Genomic DNA, 22,385 nt, shown 5'->3' with positions numbered 1-22,385 from the left:
AATTTAAAAGGACACCCTTTTTCCTAGGAATATTTGGACATTTTACTAAAATTATGATTTCCAGATTGTTGATATGAATATTCGGAGTTTACTGCTAACTTAACTGAATTCTGATTCAGAAGGGCCACCCCAGAAACGTTATGATCATCATGTGTGTTCATCAGTCCTCTGGTCGGAACCCTTGTAGACAATTTTAAGAGCTTACAGTGGCCTAGAAATGGTTCCCGCAGGCTTTGCTATGTCTTTAAGGTTGGCAGCTCCCCAGTGTCTCGCCCATCTACGACCTTCCTCAGTGAGATCAGGTGGGAGAGACACCACTTTATGATTAAATGGAAAAAGTTGTGTTCATCTGAAACTGAATGTAATGTGCAGAGAAAGGTCTTCTTTTCTGTTGAAATTTTCTGAAACCAGCTCTCATAAACCCATCAAGCATTCATTTAGTCTCTCACTAATAAAGGAAAAGGTAACATATTTTTTAAGCAAACGGTGTCTACTCAATGCTCATTCCTCACAACAAATTTGCTCTGTGCTCCTTTCCCTTTTTGTCCCAGGCAGTTATTAAACTTCAGATAATTAATCCACGAGCCCACCCTCGACCCACGGGAAGGCTTGTGCACGCTTCCCTTTCTCTGCAGAGTGTTTTGTTTTCTTTTCTTCTGGACAACATACTTCAATGACAAGTGAATGGCACTGATTCACACATGGGGCAATATACAGAGAAGTTTTGATCAAAATGTTTGAGATATTCATCCTGTGAAAGCATAATTTATGTAGCGACATTTTTAGCTAATGAGATGAGTGTCATAAAGGTCCAGATGAAAATGGCTACTGTGGCTATGCCCGTAAATGTTTTTTAGGACCCAATGAAAAAACCCAAGTTATTTTTGAAACATTAGGCCCATTTGGGGGGAATGTTGAAATGGCCTCTCTGCTAATGTAGTATCAAATGTTAGTGTATTTTTTATTTTTTGGCTTCTTTCAGTTAGAACAACTTTATACTTCAGAATATAATCTTATCTCGAAACTACAGACTAAGTCTCTAGCCATCCTAAGACTTAAAAGATAAAACAGTTGACAATCAAATTGCTAATTCCCACACAGAAATCAAACTGTCAGATTGCTTTTAGTTACATTTTTTAAAAAATATAATTTGATTGTAGATTGAATTTTTAAGTTTTAAAATCATCCTTTACTTTAGATGAAAAGCCACATAATTATTTTATTTTTGTTCAATTTTACTGCACATTATCTTAAACAAATTATTACTTTTTTGAAAACAGAGCGAATGTACTGACTGTTCAACAATCAGGTGGTGTGTTTGCTATCAATTATATCGCACCCAGAGTTAAATTCTATTCATTTCCATTTTTTCACATCTTCCTATTTTTATTACTTTTTTGAAAACAGAGCGAATGTACTGACTGTTCAACAATCAGGTGGTGTGTTTGCTGTCAATTATATCGCACCCAGAGTTAAATTCTATTCATTTCCATTTTTTCACATCTTCCTATTTTTAAAAAAAAACATTCATAATTCTAAGCCATGCTCACTGCAATTTCAATGCAATTGCAGACAGACTCCTGTTGCAGCATTTTCTGCAATTCTATAGTAGTGTATTTTTGGTTGCAGCAATTAATCCCCTCTTCTGACTTTTATTATAGTATGTCTTCATGACCATGAGATCTTTGAGCACAGGGACAGTCTTATCTGTCTTCACCTCCCCTGTGGCCTCTCACAGTGCCAGGCGCAGAGTAAGTGTTAAGTAAAATGTTTCATTGAATTTCTTCCCCAAGGAATTAGTGCATTTAAATTCAGTCATTCTAGGTCCTAGGTGCAGCCTGCCTAGCAAGCCCTTCCAACCGTCTTTTGTTAAAAGAACATCTGTAAACATCTGATCATACACTGGGCTGGTAGTACAGATGTCATGGTTATGAAACAGGCTTTGAGATCAGGCAGCCTATGACAAATTTCAAAAGATCCACTTACTAAGTAACTGAAGATCCCCCCTCTAAGCCTTTGGTCCCTCATGGGTACAATGGCCATGATAACCAGAATGGTCTCACCTGGTTATTGTGAGGGCTAAATAGGGCAATGCATGTAAACTTCTTAGCCCTGTACTTGGTATGTAGGTGGGATCAATAAGTATTCTCTTAGATATTATTTATAAGAGAATTTAAAACCACAGTTACCAAATGCTAGGACTGAGCAGTTGGTCTTTTTTTTTCCTTTTTTTGGCAGCTAGCTGGTACAGGGATCCGAACCCTTAATCTTCAGTGTTACAAGGCAGCATGCTAACCGAGCTAACCAGCCAGTCCCTTGGAGTTGAGCAGTTGAGGAGACTGATCTGTGAACAGTTACATGATTGTCAGGTAGAGACCAGTTCAGATCAGTTCTTCTAAGTATAGTTTCCTGGAGAAATAAATTTAAAATGTGGAAGATATATTTGCTATTTTTAAATAATTGGTACCCAAATTTATTTTATGCCACACAGGGTTATAATCATGCAGGGTTATGATCTTTTTTTAACTTATTATATCATAATTATTTAATTTCAATGTATACTTGGTAAGTGTTAACCTGTAAATGATATATAATTCAAATGATTAATATTAGTGCTTTAAAATTGGTCACTATTATAAAATTAGTCACTATTATAAAATTAGTCACTATTAAAACCTACTTACTGGTTGAGAGGGCCTATGTTAGTGGACATGGAAAGAACCAAACAAATTGAAGATATTTGTTCAAATTAAAATTAGAACATGTAGCTCATATATTCTAAATGAGCATGTGTGTGTCTGTAATAATAATTTTATTATCACCAAGTTACAGGATAGAGTTTTAATTATGACCTTTATATCAGTAGACACCATGTATTTCGGATTAAAAACTTACTGATTTAACTAGTCTAGTTAAAAACTATGGCTTGATACATTCTGGGCTCCAACTTTTATAAAAAGCAGAGAACACTTCTAATAACACTTTTCTAATTTCATGGTTCACTGCACAGTCAGTAAAGATTTAAATAGTTCAGAAAGAAAGCCTATTCTCTTTCTTTATTAGAAGTTTGAGTCAGGCAAATTCTTTGACATTTAATAGGTTTTTAACCCTTTTAATAACTTTTTATAATGAAATTTATTGGCAGTTGTTTTAAAGAAAGCATTATTATATTAACATGAATAGCAGTCAGTAGTTTTTATGATTAGTTTTGAGACCTTGACCTTATATGACTCAAAGTGTATAAAAGCATAAGTGAGTGAGCACTGTTAATATTAACTAAATTAGATATACCCAGAAATATAGAAACTTTATATAGCTACATTCATCTCATTATCTAACATGCTATAAAATTTTGGCAGACCAATATTTGAATCTTTTAATTGTTTTAAAGGAGCTTAAGGTCATTTACAGAGTAGACACTTTAAAGGAACTGAAAGACATTGTAATTTTCCTGGACTGATTTTTCCCAAGTTATTAATACCATGCTCAGTATGAGAAGATTTTCAGCCTTTTCCTATCTGGGTTTCATGCTATTTTAATGTTTTATAATATATTATTTAAAAGCTCACTGGATGATTTGCATAATAAAATACTAATTTAAAATTGTACTTTTCTTCAAGTCCCCAAGAAGTTGGGAGCATACAAATATTCCGGATAGGGAAGCTATCTGACCCAAACAGAACACTAGGTTTTAATTTCGCTTCTTGAGATGTACTTTCAAGCTGAATGTTGTGTATATCTAATGATTTAAGAGCCTTTAAATGAACTCAAATATCACTGTTCTGAACTGATGTTTGACCCAAACAGAACACTAGGTTTTAATTTCGCTTCTTGAGATGTACTTTCAAGCTGAATGTCGTGTATATCTAATGATTTAAGAGCCTTTAAATGAACTCAAATATCACTGTTCTGAACTGATGTTAAGAAGTCAGTATTCCACTTGACATCTCCATTTTTACTAGCATCCCATTAACATTCCAGTGAAAAGTATGAAAAAGCAAGTTAAATTCTCAGGTTTAAATATACTATAAAGATCTAGTTTGGCCGACTCTTGCTGCTATAAATATACAGAGCTAGTTCTGATAGGTAAACCACAACTTCTAGAGGATGTGTCTCATAGTGTTTCCCTATTTTCTTATCACCTACCCTTCCAAATCCATTCTTTTTGTTTCAATGCACACAATCCTTTGAAAGTATTCTGAGAAGAAGGCATGTTGTTCAGTCCCTTCCCTGGGCACATCAAAGCAAAGGAGATGTGATCAGACATTAGCATGTTTGAATACACTTTTAATATAAGATTATAGCCCTCTGTGAACAAAATACTGCCTATACTTTGTGATGCAGATGCAAAAGGCAGGATCTATACACATAAAGAGCTTCATTGACTCTAATCATACATTGACCCAGACTCCTCTTGCCAGAGGTAGAAAATTTTGTAGAAACAGCTAATTCACGTGTTTTGAGAACCTAAGGGTAGACCACATGGTCCCCAAAACCCTTTAGGCAAGACAGAGCTTTTACTCCATGAGCCCCTCATGTCCTGCAATTAATTGGTATTATAAGAGATGCTTCTTGTCAATTAAAAGTAAACTTTGCCTGTTGCCAATTTGCATGTTTCCTTTATTTGTGCTGGGCAGAGGAGCCCTTTCAAGGGCTCACTGAAGCACAGTGTGTCAAGCTTGGTAATATTGACATTGATAGTTTAAGAATGACAGCAGGGAATAAATAGCATTGGCATGAAGCAATCATAAGTGGGCGGCTCAATCTGAGTAAAAAACCTCTCTCCAACTGTGCAGTTAAAAGGCACCATTACACCCCATAACCTCCTGGCCATGGCTGTGATCCAAAGGCGAGAGATTATATGTACAGAGTTTATGGAATCGAATGCTGTACTATGAACTGGAACACCTTTGTATGCATTAACATTTTTTCGAACTTTGTGTCTACCAGTTAGCCTTGACTGGGGAGCTTTGAAAACCCAGGTTCAACCTTTAGCTAGGCTGTTTACATTCTCACAGTGAAACCCTGTGCTCTGTGACTGTAGCTGCTCTGCTTATCCCAGGGAAGGTCCCCAAAGATGCAAGCATTTGGCTACCAGAATGCTGGTCTCAATAATAATTGTCAGTGGCTCACCATGAGCTAGAACTAGTGGGGGAAAGCAACTCAAGGATGATAACAAAAATCAACATCGGTGTGAGCAATAACCATAAAAACAAGTGGGTTATTTTTGACAAAACTCCTTCATAGTCCTTATCTGAGTTAATCCTCACAATAGCATTTAAGGTCAGTACACTGCTGTCCTATTCGTCGCCTTGAAATGTGCATGTCAAACAAACGACACATGATACTTATTTACTGTGTTGTCTCGTTCCCCCACTAGAGAGTTTGCTGCACGAGGGCAGGGATTTCGGTCAGGTCAGCTTGGTCACTGCTGTGTGCCCAGTACCTACAACAGCGCCCAACACATAGTAGGCACTCAGTAAATATTTGTTTTTAAAAGATTATCCCCATTTGACAGAAGTGGAAAATGAGGATCGAATAAGTTAAAAGCGAGACAACTCGATGGAAACAGATGCAGCCTGATGTGGTGAGCAGGGTTCCTGTAGCTCACAACCTCCCATCTCCAGAACAGAAGAAAAAGAAATCAAATAAAATGGGGTAAAACTGTGGCTTTTTCAGTTGTTTGTAAAAAATGAATCCAGATGCATACGCTGGGGCAGCTAAGATGCTTCTTTCTGGAGCTGCTGGACATGGGCAGAAGTAGACATCGCATTCTGCAGAAGTGCAGCACACCTGGACAAGGACCCTGCAGACGCTGAAAGGCTACCTCCCTCTGTGCATTTCTGCTCTTCGATGTCTGGCTGATCTTTGCTTCACCCCTGGGAGGGAATTACAAAAAAAAAAAAAAAATTGGTGAAATGCTTTTTAGCTATTGTGATTTTTTAACCCTCACTTTTAAAACTCTTCAGTGATATTTTTTGCTAACACACCAAATCCCTAGAATAATAGGGAAGAGGCCACAGGGAGGAGGGACCACGGTTTGAAGGGGGATGATGGAAAGACATTGTGGAAGTGCACGTGGGCATGAGCCTTCGCTTTTTGAGGTGGTTTTAATCTTCCCCAAGGATGTTAGTTCTACAGAGTGCTATGTCTGTCCATTTGGAAAATACCTAGTGAATTATGCTCCAGAGTTTTAGCTGTCTTGTGATAGTCTTACAATGACTTATTCTAACCAAACTACAAATATTCCATTTTGACATAGTGTAAAGAAATCTAAACCCTACTTGTTCCTATTGTCTTTTGGAAGAAAAGTGAATATTCCAAATGTTAGCTTCAAAAACAATTTTGCTTTTGAAAATTTAGGGTTAAAATCAAGTTATTCTGGCAATAAATTGAGGATAAATAACATTTTCATAAAAATGTCCAACCATTCTTTTGAACCTCACTTATCTAAATCTTTAAAAATATAGCACGTGCTATGTATATGTATTTTTCCAGATTTTCTGTCTTTCGACATTAATCATTGGTGTTCAGTGTCACAAATATAATAGCAAAAATGTTAAAGTTTATTTAAAGTATGCATTTCTAACTATTAAATAGATCACACAAGAAGATCACGTAAAAGCGATTTATTTAATTTGTTTGGACAACAAATAATTAAGCTCTCTCTCAGAAATGCATTTAGGAAACTAATAAATAAAATTTGATTATCAAATTTAGCCACACATTTGTTCTGGTGTATACATTTACATATTAATTGAATCCCTGGCAAAAATATGTAATCAAATTGGGGACTTAAATAATATCAACATTTACATTCTTCTCATGGACTCTTGGAGTGCATTATTCCTAAGAAAAATGGAGCCACTTTGCCTTCCTGCCCTAATTAATCATGCAAGGCTTCATGGACAACCAAGAGCAAGGCTCAGGAGTTTCTCTTTAGATGCTAAGAATGGTTGGTGTTTGATAGTTTGTGTAAAAGGCACAGAGTAAGCACTTGACACAGCCGAAGCCAGCAGGGTTTCCTCATGGCCCTGGGGAAAGATCTCTACAGAGAAGGGTACCGAATGCTGACAGACGGGGTAAATGGAAGGACTTCAGAGATTCCTCATGTTCTCTTGCTCCTGCTGCAGCTGGCAAACTTCCAGGCCTCGCCTGCAAAGACCACAGAAAGCAGCAGCTGCTGAGCCACATTAGCAAATACGGCCTCGGGGCTCCCCGTGTTCCAGCGCTCTGTTCACCAACTGCTCTTCACTCCAACAGCTGGATCAGAGCAGCAAGAGCCGAGGTGTCGTTAGCGTTTTATGTGTACAACTGTTTTGATATAGATCGTCTGCTAGAGGCTGTAATAATGATAGCTCTCAAGGCTTGCCTGTTGGACTGGGAAGGACGCAGGTATTTAAAGGAAGAACACAGACCCAGGAAGGCTTGTGAAACACAGTTTTTGACACTGAAAGGCAGGCCTTCAGTGGTTCTCGTGCCATTCAAGTGTCCAGTGGTAACACCATTTAGTCACTAACACAACTTTTTTTGTGTGTTTGGTATTTTAGTTACACCAAAGTGTTACTCATTTTTTAAAAACAATAATTTGAGTTAAGCAACATGGGTATTTTTTTTTCCTTTTCCTTTTCAAAGAAAATCCAAATAAAAACACATGCTGAAATATGTATCAAATATTGTGCCTAAAGTTTCCCACTCCAGCTCTATCCTCAGCCTGGTGTTCTTAAGCTATAGATGATCAGGCAGGGGAATGCGGTATTCGCATCAAGCTGTGGATTACAAGGCAGGTCATGAGGGGAAATATATGATATCTGCTTTGGTTTCCTAATTGATTTTAATGGAACTTTTGCTTTCCACTAATTGGAAAAAGGTTTGGAAAGAACTCAGTTGAAATCTCCTCTTCATCATTATAATCCTCCTCCATTATTTTAATTGACATTGCTCCTCAATAGCAATCTGTAAAATTTAAGGAAATAGATTTGGTTTTTTTAAAAATTGAAATACAGCACCCATTTTAAAATGGATTGAGTTTCTCAAATAGGGAGTATAAATATTAAGAGCTGCTCAAAAGTAAAATGTGATACTTCTACCCAAGAAAACATGAAGGTCACTGGGATTGAAAATAACAAAATGAGAAATATACACACTAGAAATTACCTTTGAGACGTTTGAGCCCTAGAATTTAGCAAATGAAGTTTCCATGATATCAAGGATTTATAACACTATTCCTATGAAGCCAGTATCTTCAGTCCTAATTGTACCTGGCCTAAACATCTATTCAGTGTAACTCAAGAAATATTTGTTGAGTAACTACTATGTGCCAAGAGCCTTGCTAGATACTAGGGTGACAGTGGTGAATAAAATAGACTCTATCCCTGTTTTTTGAGTTTATAATCTATTAGGATGTATCCATTAAGATTATGTTCAGCGGGCCGGCCCAGTGGCGCACTGCTACAGTGTGCCGCTTGGGAGCGTGGCGGCGCTCCCGCGGAGGGTTCGGATCCCACATACAGACCGGCCGCTCACTGGCTAAGCGAGGTGCGGGCGCAACACCGAGGATTGCGATCCCGTTGCCAGTCCCGGTCCGGTACGGGCGCGACACTGAGGGTTGCGATCCGTTGCTGGTCACGAAAAAAGACAAAAAGGAAAAAAAAAAAAGATTATGTTCAGCTATATAACAGAAAACCCCAAATCACAATGACTCTGCAAAGACAGTGGTTTTTTTTTTTTTTTTTAAAGACTCCCATAGTAAGTAGGCTGTCTGGGCTCAATGAAAATCAGACCCTCAAGCTTCTTTCTTGTTCCTCCAACATCCTCAGGGTCCTCTTGGTCCAAGACATTTTCCCAAACTCTCTTACCCCCACATTTTTGTCAGCAGGAGGTAGAAAAGAATAAAGGAGTCTTCTTGGAAGTACCACACAATACTCATTCACACCTTGTGGTCACGTGGCCATATGTAGCTGCAAGAGAAGCTACCAGTGCTCTCTTTTAATTGTCTGCTTGGCCCAATACCTCAATACTGTAGGCCTGTCCCCCAGGACAAAAGAATAATGACTGTCAGAGGGTACAGCCTGAGGTTTCTGCCACAAAGGGAAACGGATCGTAGTCAAACTTTTCTGTTGTCACTAATGCTAGCTGAAGTTCACAGGAAAAAAGAAAAATCATTAAACTGGCTAGTCGGTTTATACTGATAGTTTTCCTTCAGTTATACATTGATACAGCAAATGATTTTTGAATAGTTGGAATACTATTTAACTAAAAGAGATCTCACAGAGATTGAAAAATGCATTAATCATGGAATAATCAAGATTACTGTCTAGACGGTACATACACATTAGAGTAAGAAATTTTAAAGCAGTGTCCCATAAAAAAGTGCAAACAAAATGCTTTGGAAGTTCAGAATAAGAAAGTTCTTGAAGCTTTATAGGTGAGTGGACTTTTGAACTTGACCTTTAAGTCTATTTAAGATTTGGATATGTGAACGTGGTAATGGAGTCATGGAACTGTGAAAAAAGCACAAGAATGTAAAATCAGCATATTTCATATTACTTCAGTCTTTGCTGGTAGAGATATCTGAGATCATTTAACCTCTCCCAGCCTCAACAGGACTGTGCAAAACAGCCATCCCTACATGGCAACCTCAGAGGACAATCATAAGACTCAATCAGTAAAATTACTGAGCAAATCGCAAATCCTTGAGCAAAGTATGGTTTTTTTGCCCTCTTTTTAAAAACTTCAGACAGCAAATGCTCAGAAAATGATTATTGAATGATAAAAGAGCAGATAAACAAAGACACACAATCAAGGGAGAAAGACGTAGGCAAAGAATAGCAATTGATTGGGTTTGGTGTTTGGCTGAATAGTAGAGTGTATAAAGGACAATTATAGGAAATAAGGTTTATCTGGAACCTTTAATGTCATGCTGCAGAGTTTGGATTTAATTGGGTAGGCAGATACCATTGGAAAGTTTGTGAGCCCATGGCTCATGAAGATTAATTTCGCAACACTCTTTAGGGGAGAGAGATGTGACGAAATTGTTTTGGGTTAAGCAGCTATTGCAGGTAAAGAGGTCATGAAGGCCTGAAGTAGAATGAGTGTGGAAAAGGAAGAATGGGAAGTGGAAACAAGTGACATTTTAGAGGAGACTCCACAGAACTCACCAGAGTTGGGTAGGAAAAAAAAGAGTCAAAAATGACTGGAACATTTGGAGTAGAAGTAACCAAAAAAAATACGTTTGAGAAAGAAAACTTTGTTCCCCTATCTAGCAGGAGTGATGTCCAAGTAGTAATGTCTACTAAGCAGTTTGGGTCAGAACCGTCCATTTTAATTTAGAATATTCCCCATTAGGAAAACTATGCTGATTCTTAGCTGGATGAAGAAATGTGACTCAGAACAGAACATATCATTTAGGGGTGGGAAGTTGTAGAAAGAAGTGAAGTCAGTGAAGGAGTTGAGAAGAATCAGAGAGAACATCTGTTGCTGCTAAGCATGGCTTAAGTGAATTATGCACAATAAATTAAAAATATTGGAGATTAACAGGAAATAATATTTTGATAGTTCGAGTTTCATATTTGACATTAAAGGAGCTGTAGTCAATCAATATCTTTCTAAAAAGAAACCAGTAATCAAACATTTACCTGCCTGTATGAGCTAATTATTCTTATTTTCAGTAATCAGACTCCATCCAGTTTAATTTCCCCCATATTATGCATTAGGCAGGGATTAATACTGAACTGCCTCCTATGAAAGCAAGGTAAAATGGAAATACTCCTAATTCAGAAATATCACCAGGGGGTTAAGATCTGACTGTTTGTAAGTGCATCTGAGAGCTAAAGACATTGCCACCCTTCCCGCAGGAAAATTGTTCTTTGATTTGATGTTAAAGCTGCCATCTGCCTGACCTAGCACCATTGGTGACATGAGAATTCGAACTAATGATGAGTCTGTGGAAAAAGAGGTACCATCTTGAGTACTTCACATCCTTACCCAAATTTATTCTTCGCTCCTCCGTAGTCATTCCTACTTTCTTCGCCTTCTAGTATAGTGTGGGAATGCAGATTTTAGCACTCTAGAGATCTACCCATTATACAAATTACCATGAGAAAACAATTAATTAGATTGCAAAATAGTGGAAGAGATAGGTGCTATAAAGTGACATTGCTTTAAGCATTTGGAACACTCATAGTTGTAGTCATAAATCTGGAAACTATAAAAAAATCGATTTAGAAATCATCCCCTGTAATATCATCTTAAAACCACAAGATTTCTGAGAGGGTGAGAAGAAATTGGGATCAAAACAGATTGAGATCAAAACAGATCCAAACTGTTATGTACACGCTTTGCAACTTGAGATTTATGTGAAGGAGAAATAAAGATATTAATTAAGTACATTTGGAAAGATAATTTAAAGTATGATTTTGCTAGTAAATACTTTTAATTTACCGGGCTATAATACTGTGTTCCACAAACATGTAAGTTTGAATGTGCACATGAGTGCTTTATTTGGTGCAGGGTGGGGAGAGGGGGCTGCCCTGTGCAGGAGAGTGTCCGTTTATGGGCATCCATTATTCTGTGCCCATAATCAGAGCTGTTCTACATGCTGAGGGTCTAAGAAAAAAAGACAGGACTTTAGGACATTTGAGAGTAGGTGTGAAAGGCACTTAGTATATACTGTCTCTTCTGTGCATTTTCAAAAGTTGATCCTGATTTTTATAGCGCCCTCTGTCACTGGCACAACTTTAAGGATATCTGTGAAAGCTAGTATTATTTCACATGTAATAGAAGACCAGATTGTAGAAGTTACATGAACATCTAAGAAGAAACAAGAACTATCTTAGTAAATGTGAGTGGAGGCAATATGACCGGACTAGATAAAACCATCATTTTTGCATAGACTACATTTGAAAAGGCATTTTTATTTTATTTTTTTATTGGTTAAATATTTATGAAATACAAAGCTGATGGTCACCCCTTGATGTGGGGGCCAGATTGCTACTGGCTGTATACCCATTTCCACAAATTGCATTTGTACCCTGTGTCCCCACCCAATTATCCCAACCTCCCTCCCCTTTCCCCCTTCTCCACCACTCCACTTTGTAGCCCATAGAATGTTCTCTCCCTCTGTAAGTCTAAAGCAGTACTGTGGTCTTTCTTTCCTTCCTTCTTTCTCTCTTAGCTCCCATACATGAGTGAGCACACGCAGTATTTATCCCTCTGTGCTTTGCTTATTTCACTTAACTCCAAGCTCATCCATGTTTTTCAAATGTGAGTATTTCATTCTTTTTTATGGCAGAGTAGTATTCCATGGTGTATACATACCACAGGTTCCTTATCCAATCATCCATCAATGGACATTTAGGTTGATTCCATGTGTTGGCTATTGTAAACAGAAAGAATATGGAACACTTCACGAATTTGCATGTCATCCTTGCGCAAAGGCCATGCTAATCTTCTCTGTATCGTTCCAATTTTAGTATATGTGCTGCTGAAGTGAGCACTGAAACAGCATTTTTAATTACATAGCATGCAGGGCAGGCATGGGGCCCTGCCACAGTTTCAGTTTCCAATAAATCTAACTAGATTGGTAAAAAGACTAGAAAACATTGACAGAAAATGGTTTTATTACCATAACAAAAAAACAAAAGCAAAGCCTATGACTAGGTTACTTAATCAGCCTTCATAGTGTTTACACATCACAATAACATTTGCAAGCAGGTAATTACTAAGCATCTGACATTATGTGGGATTTTTTTTTAATGAAATAGTAAGACAGCATTATTAATTTGATTTTTCAGTTCCAACATGTAACTAACCATACATCCCTTCACCGCTGCTATTTTTTTGCATTATTTTCTATTTTTCTGTCTTGTTTTGTGTACCCTCTTCCTACCTGAATTCCTAAAGCCCCTTCCAAATGATACCACAGGGGCCGAGCCCATGGTGCACTCGGGAGAGTGCGGCGCTGGGAGTGCAGCAGCGCTCCCGCCGTGGGTTCGGATCCTATATAGGGATGACCAGTGCGCTCACAGCACTCACTGGCTGAGTGCGGTGCAGCCAGTCTCAAAAAGGACAAAAAAAAAAAATGATACCACAGAATATTCCCCATTATTTTAAGTTTGAAAATGCTGGAGAAATGTTAAGTGAAATCCACCATACTCCTCTCATACAATACATTTGACCTCTAGATACGTTAAGAGCTTCATCCTCCGATGCTTTTAATTCTAATCCTTGCAGAGATGAAATTCATTGCTTGAATTACAAGAGTGAGTCTCATTAAGGCTGAAAAGCAGTGACCCAGATAGCATAATGGATTAATATGGTGACCTTGCAACTTTAGAGCTTTACTTTCAAATCTGACTGTGCAGTCATTTCAGTAGTCGATTAATCAATTGGTTAATACCAGCCTCTAAGTGTTCTGAATCTGGTAGTTAGGAGATCAATTTGGCCAGAACTACCCTATAAAGAATTAAACTAAGAACAATAGTACACTTGTTAACTCCCAAAACCTTTCTTAAATGACCGGAATAAAATAAATGGGGTTTAATGAATTGCTGTGAGTGCTGTAATCACTAATAATTCTATCATTTGGATTGACACTCTAATAAGCATCAACATTTTGAAAGTTACATCATATAAATATAATTACAATATAACATAATTATACATATTAATGATATATGGCTACATTTCATTAGTACAGAAGGACTGGAAATATAATTAATCAGGTCTTGGGTAACAAAATGTGATGATGTCGATTGAATTCTCAAATTCTATTCTTTTGGTGTCCTTTAGGGTAATGTATATTGTCAGGATTATTGTACCCCAGAAAAAAAAATCAATGTATGGGTAGCTCGGCAGTACATCCTTCAATTTAAAGAATTTAGAAAAAAACTAAATTTTGCCAGAAACATGTTTGCAAAACATTGTTTTTTTCATGTTTGTTTGTTGTAGATGCAAGATATACGGAACCCAGAAGGAACTCAGTATAGCTCCCATCCTCAGATGGCAGCCATGAGACCACGGGGACAGCCCACAGACATCAGGCAGCAGCCAGCAATGATGGCACACGGCCAGCTGACCACCATCAACCAGTCCCAGCTAAGTGCTCACCTGGGTTTGAACATGGGAGGAAGCAACGCCCCCCACAATTCACCATCTCCACCCGGAAGCAAGTCTGCAACTCCTTCACCGTCCAGCTCGGTACATGAAGATGAAGGTGACGATACGTCTAAGGTATGAACGGGTTATGTTTAGGGCTTGCGGCATGGGGGTCCAAGATTACATCATCCAAATGAGAAACACTGGATGATGTGGGGGACATTCACTTTGTTAATTGAAACACAGGGTTACAAATGGAAAGGATTAAACCACCTGCTTGTCCAATTACACTAATTACTAAAGACCCTAATAAATCCTTTAAATACAGATGTATGAAGAATAAGTCATTTTCCCCCACCAGATGGAGAGTCTGCATAGTGAGTAAGGCAAATAATTCTTGTAGGATTCAACATCAAAAATCAAGCCTAATTCACCACTCATTTAAGAACATCAATTTCATTGTAGCCATTGTATTTTAAGAAGGCAGTATCCCAGGGGTCCAGTGAAGGCTGTGTGTGTGTGTGTGTGTGTGTGTGTGTGTGTGTGTACAATGCCACGGTTACATGAAATCTTTGAGATCACAACCATTTCATACTGAGGATGAGGAAAGTAAGGGCCAGGAATAAGAGATGACTTCCTTCCAGAAGCAAAGGCCTGGGAGGCTTCATTGCATACCGTTTGTTAACCCCACGCCAATATGGTTGTCTCTCTGTCTGTCACCAGTGGTGCCATTCTTATAAGTTATCAGGATGAGAAGATGGGTCTTAAATGCCCTTACACTGGAACATGAGCTGCAGAAGGTAGTTAGTTTCTTAAAGTGTTAGAAGCAACTGTTTTAAATAACTGCATCAAAACCAAGTGGACTGTCAGTCCAAAACACCAAAATAATCTGTCTATTGCCTTGATTATCAGTCGAGCATCTTCCAAATTTATCCCGGTGGGAAGGACTCCTGTGCCCAGTTACTATAAAACACTCTCACTATTACATGAGTACTATCTAGTCCTACTCTTTTTTTTTTTTTTTTTTTTCATCTTACTAATTACTAATGAACAGTCACTTGTTTCAGCCACTTTGTTTTCTTTTCACCTTTGGGAGAATTTTATTTTGGGGGAATTAAATTGCCGACATGCTACTAAAAACAGCACTGTGGGATTCTGATATCTATGGTTAATTTTCCAATAGCTACACTAATTTTTTAAAGATCCAGCTAAATAGTGTTTTACAGATTTATTTAGGCTGATGACAAAGACAAGATTGTTGTACTATGTTGTCTTATTTCCTGTATTCTTGATGTGCTGGCATTTGGGGCCTTGATCCTGAAGAGACTGCCCCTATCAGGGCTAGCTAGTTCCTAGGGATAGCAAATGACTCCCCTGCGAGTGTGACTTTTTTTTAAATTTTAATTTATCAATATACAATGTAATTGACTTTTGTGTCCCTTTACCAATTTCTCTTTCCCCTCTACCTCTCCCTCTCCCCACCATCAACATCATATCTGTTCACTTGTCTTAACAAGTTCAAGGAAGTGTGCTTGTTGTGTCTTCTTTCCCCCAACACACATCATTTATTTGTTTGTATATTTATTTATTTGTTTTTTTGTTTGTTTATTTTTAGCTCCCACAAATAAGTGAGAACATGTGGTATTTCTCTTTCTGTGCCTGACTTGTTTCACTTAATATAATTTTTTCTAAGTCCATCCACGTTGCTGCAAATGGTAATATTTCATTATTATTCATAGCATAGTAGTATTCCATTGTGTAGATATACCACATTTTCCTTATCCACTCATCTGATGATGGCCATTTGGGCTGGTTCCAACTCTTGGCTATTGGAAATACTGCTGCAATAAACATGGAAGTACAGGTATCCCTTTGACAAGATGATTTCCATTCCTCTGGGTATATTCCAGCAGTGGAATAGCTGGGTCATATGGTAGATCTATCAGTAATTGTTTGAGGAACCTCCATACTATTTTCCATAAAGACTGCACCATTTTGCAGTCTCACCAACAGAGTTTGAGGGTTCCTTTATCTCCATAACCTCTCCAGCATTTATCATTCTCAGTCTTTTGGTTATTAGCCATCCTAACTGGAGTGAGGTGGTTTTATCTCAAAGTGGTTTTGATTTGCATTTCCCAAATACTTAGTGATGTTAAGCATTTTTTCATGTGTCTGTTGGCCATTCCTATATCTTCCTTTGAGAAATGCATATTGAGCTCCTTTGCCCATTTTTTAATTGGGTTACTAGTTTTCTTGCTGTAAAGTTGCTTGAGTTCCTTGTATATTCTGGACATTAATCCTATCTCAGATGTATATTTTGCAAATATTTTCTCCCACTCTGTTGGTTGTCTTTTCACTCTGTTGATTGTTTCTTTTGCTGTGCAGAAGCTTTTTAGTTTGATATAATCCCATTTGTTTATTTTTCCTTTGGTTGCCTGTGCTTTTGGGGTTGTACTCATGAAATCTATACCCAATCTTACTTCCTGGAGTGTTTCCCCTATGTTTTCTTTCAGGAGTTTTATTGTTTCAGGGTGTATATTTAATGATTTAATCCATTTTGAGTTGATTTTGGTATGTGGTGAGAAGTACGGGTCTACATTTTCATACTCCTACATATGAACATCCAGTTTTCCCAGCACCATTTGCTGAAGAGGCAGTCTCTTCCCCAGTGTGTAGATTTGGTGCCTTTGTCAAAAATAAGGTGGATGTAGCTGTATGGGTTGATTTCTGGATTCTCTATTCTATTCCACTGATCCGTGTGTCTGTTTTTATGCCAGTACCATGCTGTTTTGGTTACAGCTTTGTAGTAAAATTTAAGGTCAGGTAGTATTATGCCTCCAGTTTTATTNCTCACAGCACTCACTGGCTGAGTGCGGTGCAGCCAGTCTCAAAAAGGACAAAAAAAAAAAATGATACCACAGAATATTCCCCATTATTTTAAGTTTGAAAATGCTGGAGAAATGTTAAGTGAAATCCACCATACTCCTCTCATACAATACATTTGACCTCTAGATACGTTAAGAGCTTCATCCTCCGATGCTTTTAATTCTAATCCTTGCAGAGATGAAATTCATTGCTTGAATTACAAGAGTGAGTCTCATTAAGGCTGAAAAGCAGTGACCCAGATAGCATAATGGATTAATATGGTGACCTTGCAACTTTAGAGCTTTACTTTCAAATCTGACTGTGCAGTCATTTCAGTAGTCGATTAATCAATTGGTTAATACCAGCCTCTAAGTGTTCTGAATCTGGTAGTTAGGAGATCAATTTGGCCAGAACTACCCTATAAAGAATTAAACTAAGAACAATAGTACACTTGTTAACTCCCAAAACCTTTCTTAAATGACCGGAATAAAATAAATGGGGTTTAATGAATTGCTGTGAGTGCTGTAATCACTAATAATTCTATCATTTGGATTGACACTCTAATAAGCATCAACATTTTGAAAGTTACATCATATAAATATAATTACAATATAACATAATTATACATATTAATGATATATGGCTACATTTCATTAGTACAGAAGGACTGGAAATATAATTAATCAGGTCTTGGGTAACAAAATGTGATGATGTCGATTGAATTCTCAAATTCTATTCTTTTGGTGTCCTTTAGGGTAATGTATATTGTCAGGATTATTGTACCCCAGAAAAAAAAATCAATGTATGGGTAGCTCGGCAGTACATCCTTCAATTTAAAGAATTTAGAAAAAAACTAAATTTTGCCAGAAACATGTTTGCAAAACATTGTTTTTTTCATGTTTGTTTGTTGTAGATGCAAGATATACGGAACCCAGAAGGAACTCAGTATAGCTCCCATCCTCAGATGGCAGCCATGAGACCACGGGGACAGCCCACAGACATCAGGCAGCAGCCAGCAATGATGGCACACGGCCAGCTGACCACCATCAACCAGTCCCAGCTAAGTGCTCACCTGGGTTTGAACATGGGAGGAAGCAACGCCCCCCACAATTCACCATCTCCACCCGGAAGCAAGTCTGCAACTCCTTCACCGTCCAGCTCGGTACATGAAGATGAAGGTGACGATACGTCTAAGGTATGAACGGGTTATGTTTAGGGCTTGCGGCATGGGGGTCCAAGATTACATCATCCAAATGAGAAACACTGGATGATGTGGGGGACATTCACTTTGTTAATTGAAACACAGGGTTACAAATGGAAAGGATTAAACCACCTGCTTGTCCAATTACACTAATTACTAAAGACCCTAATAAATCCTTTAAATACAGATGTATGAAGAATAAGTCATTTTCCCCCACCAGATGGAGAGTCTGCATAGTGAGTAAGGCAAATAATTCTTGTAGGATTCAACATCAAAAATCAAGCCTAATTCACCACTCATTTAAGAACATCAATTTCATTGTAGCCATTGTATTTTAAGAAGGCAGTATCCCAGGGGTCCAGTGAAGGCTGTGTGTGTGTGTGTGTGTGTGTGTGTGTGTGTGTGTACAATGCCACGGTTACATGAAATCTTTGAGATCACAACCATTTCATACTGAGGATGAGGAAAGTAAGGGCCAGGAATAAGAGATGACTTCCTTCCAGAAGCAAAGGCCTGGGAGGCTTCATTGCATACCGTTTGTTAACCCCACGCCAATATGGTTGTCATTACAAGTATATTTTTGGCACAGTTTTTCCTTTAAGGAATTTATGGGCTATGAATCACAGTATGTATTTTTCCATCCTTTTACTTTCAGCTTTTCTGTTGAAAATATCCTTATGTTTTACATGTCTCTTGTAAATGGCATATAGTTAGATGATTTTTTGCTTTTAAATGAAACATTTACTGCATTTACGTTAATATAAATACAAAAATATTTGGGTTTATTTCTCAATCTGAGTGTGTTGCATTCTATTCGTCCCACAAATACTGTTTCTTTTTCTTTCTTACCTTCTTTAAGATTTCTCTTATTTTTTTCACTTTATTATTTCCCTTTCTGAGATTGGAAATTTCTTGCTTTTTGTCTTCTTTTAGTAGCTACCTCAGGCACACAACTGAATAAAAGTCTAAAATTGATTAATAGTTCTACCCTCCTTCTTAGATTACTTCAACTCCTTTCCAGTTTGTATAGGGAACTGTTATTTATGTTGTTCCTTTTAATTATAATTTAACTGAATTCTATAACTCAAACTTTATGAAACACTGTTTTTATTATTGTATGCAATCTTTTTCTTTTTCATTATATTTATTCACACATGTTTCTTTCACCTGACATCACTTCCTTTATGTCTTTAAAATTCGTATAACTTCGTATAATGTATGCTATACGAAGTTATTACGTGAGTACTATCTAGTCCTTTTTTTTTTTTTTTTTTTTTCATCTTACTAATTACTAATGAACAGTCACTTGTTTCAGCCACTTTGTTTTCTTTTCACCTTTGGGAGAATTTTATTTTGGGGGAATTAAATTGCCGACATGCTACTAAAAACAGCACTGTGGGATTCTGATATCTATGGTTAATTTTCCAATAGCTACACTAATTTTTTAAAGATCCAGCTAAATAGTGTTTTACAGATTTATTTAGGCTGATGACAAAGACAAGATTGTTGTACTATGTTGTCTTATTTCCTGTATTCTTGATGTGCTGGCATTTGGGGCCTTGATCCTGAAGAGACTGCCCCTATCAGGGCTAGCTAGTTCCTAGGGATAGCAAATGACTCCCCTGCGAGTGTGACTTTTTTTTAAATTTTAATTTATCAATATACAATGTAATTGACTTTTGTGTCCCTTTACCAATTTCTCTTTCCCCTCTACCTCTCCCTCTCCCCACCATCAACATCATATCTGTTCACTTGTCTTAACAAGTTCAAGGAAGTGTGCTTGTTGTGTCTTCTTTCCCCCAACACACATCATTTATTTGTTTGTATATTTATTTATTTGTTTTTTTGTTTGTTTATTTTTAGCTCCCACAAATAAGTGAGAACATGTGGTATTTCTCTTTCTGTGCCTGACTTGTTTCACTTAATATAATTTTTTCTAAGTCCATCCACGTTGCTGCAAATGGTAATATTTCATTATTATTCATAGCATAGTAGTATTCCATTGTGTAGATATACCACATTTTCCTTATCCACTCATCTGATGATGGCCATTTGGGCTGGTTCCAACTCTTGGCTATTGGAAATACTGCTGCAATAAACATGGAAGTACAGGTATCCCTTTGACAAGATGATTTCCATTCCTCTGGGTATATTCCAGCAGTGGAATAGCTGGGTCATATGGTAGATCTATCTGTAATTGTTTGAGGAACCTCCATACTATTTTCCATAAAGACTGCACCATTTTGCAGTCTCACCAACAGAGTTTGAGGGTTCCTTTATCTCCATAACCTCTCCAGCATTTATCATTCTCAGTCTTTTGGTTATTAGCCATCCTAACTGGAGTGAGGTGGTTTTATCTCAAAGTGGTTTTGATTTGCATTTCCCAAATACTTAGTGATGTTAAGCATTTTTTCATGTGTCTGTTGGCCATTCCTATATCTTCCTTTGAGAAATGCATATTGAGCTCCTTTGCCCATTTTTTAATTGGGTTACTAGTTTTCTTGCTGTAAAGTTGCTTGAGTTCCTTGTATATTCTGGACATTAATCCTATCTCAGATGTATATTTTGCAAACATTTTCTCCCACTCTGTTGGTTGTCTTTTCACTCTGTTGATTGTTTCTTTTGCTGTGCAGAAGCTTTTTAGTTTGATATAATCCCATTTGTTTATTTTTCCTTTGGTTGCCTGTGCTTTTGGGGTTGTACTCATGAAATCTATACCCAATCTTACTTCCTGGAGTGTTTCCCCTATGTTTTCTTTCAGGAGTTTTATTGTTTCAGGGTGTATATTTAATGATTTAATCCATTTTGAGTTGATTTTGGTATGTGGTGAGAAGTACGGGTCTACATTTTCATACTCCTACATATGAACATCCAGTTTTCCCAGCACCATTTGCTGAAGAGGCAGTCTCTTCCCCAGTGTGTAGATTTGGTGCCTTTGTCAAAAATAAGGTGGATGTAGCTGTATGGGTTGATTTCTGGATTCTCTATTCTATTCCACTGATCCGTGTGTCTGTTTTTATGCCAGTACCATGCTGTTTTGGTTACAGCTTTGTAGTAAAATTTAAGGTCAGGTAGTATTATGCCTCCAGTTTTATTGATTCTCTATTCTATTCCACTGATCCGTGTGTCTGTTTTTATGCCAGTACCATGCTGTTTTGGTTACAGCTTTGTAGTAAAATTTAAGGTCAGGTAGTATTATGCCTCCTTCTTGCTCAGGATTGCTTTGGCTATTCATGGTTTTTTCTTATTCCATGTAAGTGTTGGTATAGTTTTTTCCATTTCTGAGAAAAATTTCACTGGAATTTTGATGGGGATTGCATTGAATCTGTAGATCACTTTGGGTAGTATGGTCATTTTCACAATGTTAACTCTTCCAATCCAAGAGCATGGGATATTTTTTTATCTTCTTGTGTCCTCTTTAATTTCTCTCAACAGTCGTTCGTAGTGCTTTTCATAGAGATTTTTCACATCCTTGGTTAACTTTATTCCTAAGTATTTTATTTTTGGCTATTGTAAATGGAGAGCTTCTTTTTCTGCATGTTCACTGTTGGAGTATAGAAATGCTAATGATTTTTTGTGTGTTGATTTTGTATCCTGCAACTTTGCTGAAATCATTTATCAACTCCAAGAGTTTTTTTGTAGAGGCTTTAGGCTGTTCGATATGTAGGATCATGTCATCTGCAAAAAGGGACAGTTTGACTTCATCATTTCCAATCTGGATGCCCTTTATTTCCTTCCCTTCTCTGATTGCTCTGGCTAGTACTTCCAACACTATATTGAATATGAGTGGTGACAGTGGGCATCCTTTTCTAGTTCCTGTTCTTAATGATATTGGCAGTGGGCTTATCATATATGGCTTTAATTGTGTTGAGATACTTTCCATCTATACCTAACTTGTAGAGAGTCTTTATCATGAACAGATGTTGAATTTTGTCAAATGCTTTTTCAGTGTCTATAGAGATGATCATATGGTTTTTGTCTTTGATTTTATTGATATAGTGTATCACATTTATTGATTTGCATATGTTGAACCAACCCTGCATCCCTGTGATGAATCCCACTTGATCATGGTGTATAATTTTGTATATCTGTTGCTGTATTCTGTTAGCTAGTAATTTATTGAGGATTTTTGCTTCTATATTCATCAAGGATATTGGCCTGTAGTTTTCTTTTGTTGTTGTATCTTTGTCTGGTTTTGGTATGCTCAGGGTGATGTTTGCCT

General features: G+C 37.4%; 1 protein-coding gene across 1 annotated transcript in view; it reads left to right on the top strand.

The window, feature by feature from the left end:
• TOX (thymocyte selection-associated high mobility group box) overlaps nt 1-22,385 on the top strand; it is a 327,015-nt gene that overhangs the window by 254,983 nt on the left and 49,647 nt on the right. The window contains exon 4 of the mRNA XM_008566948.1: nt 13,951-14,232. Coding sequence (XP_008565170.1) covers nt 13,951-14,232 — 282 coding nt within the window. The remainder of the gene's footprint in view (nt 1-13,950; nt 14,233-22,385) is intronic.

The sequence above is a fragment of the Galeopterus variegatus genome, unplaced genomic scaffold (assembly GCF_000696425.1).
Source record: "Galeopterus variegatus unplaced genomic scaffold, G_variegatus-3.0.2 Scaffold280, whole genome shotgun sequence".
Classification (NCBI taxonomy): Eukaryota; Metazoa; Chordata; class Mammalia; order Dermoptera; family Cynocephalidae; genus Galeopterus; species Galeopterus variegatus.
Note: the sequence above shows the minus strand (reverse complement) of the source record. Positions and strands in the feature narration are given on the sequence as shown.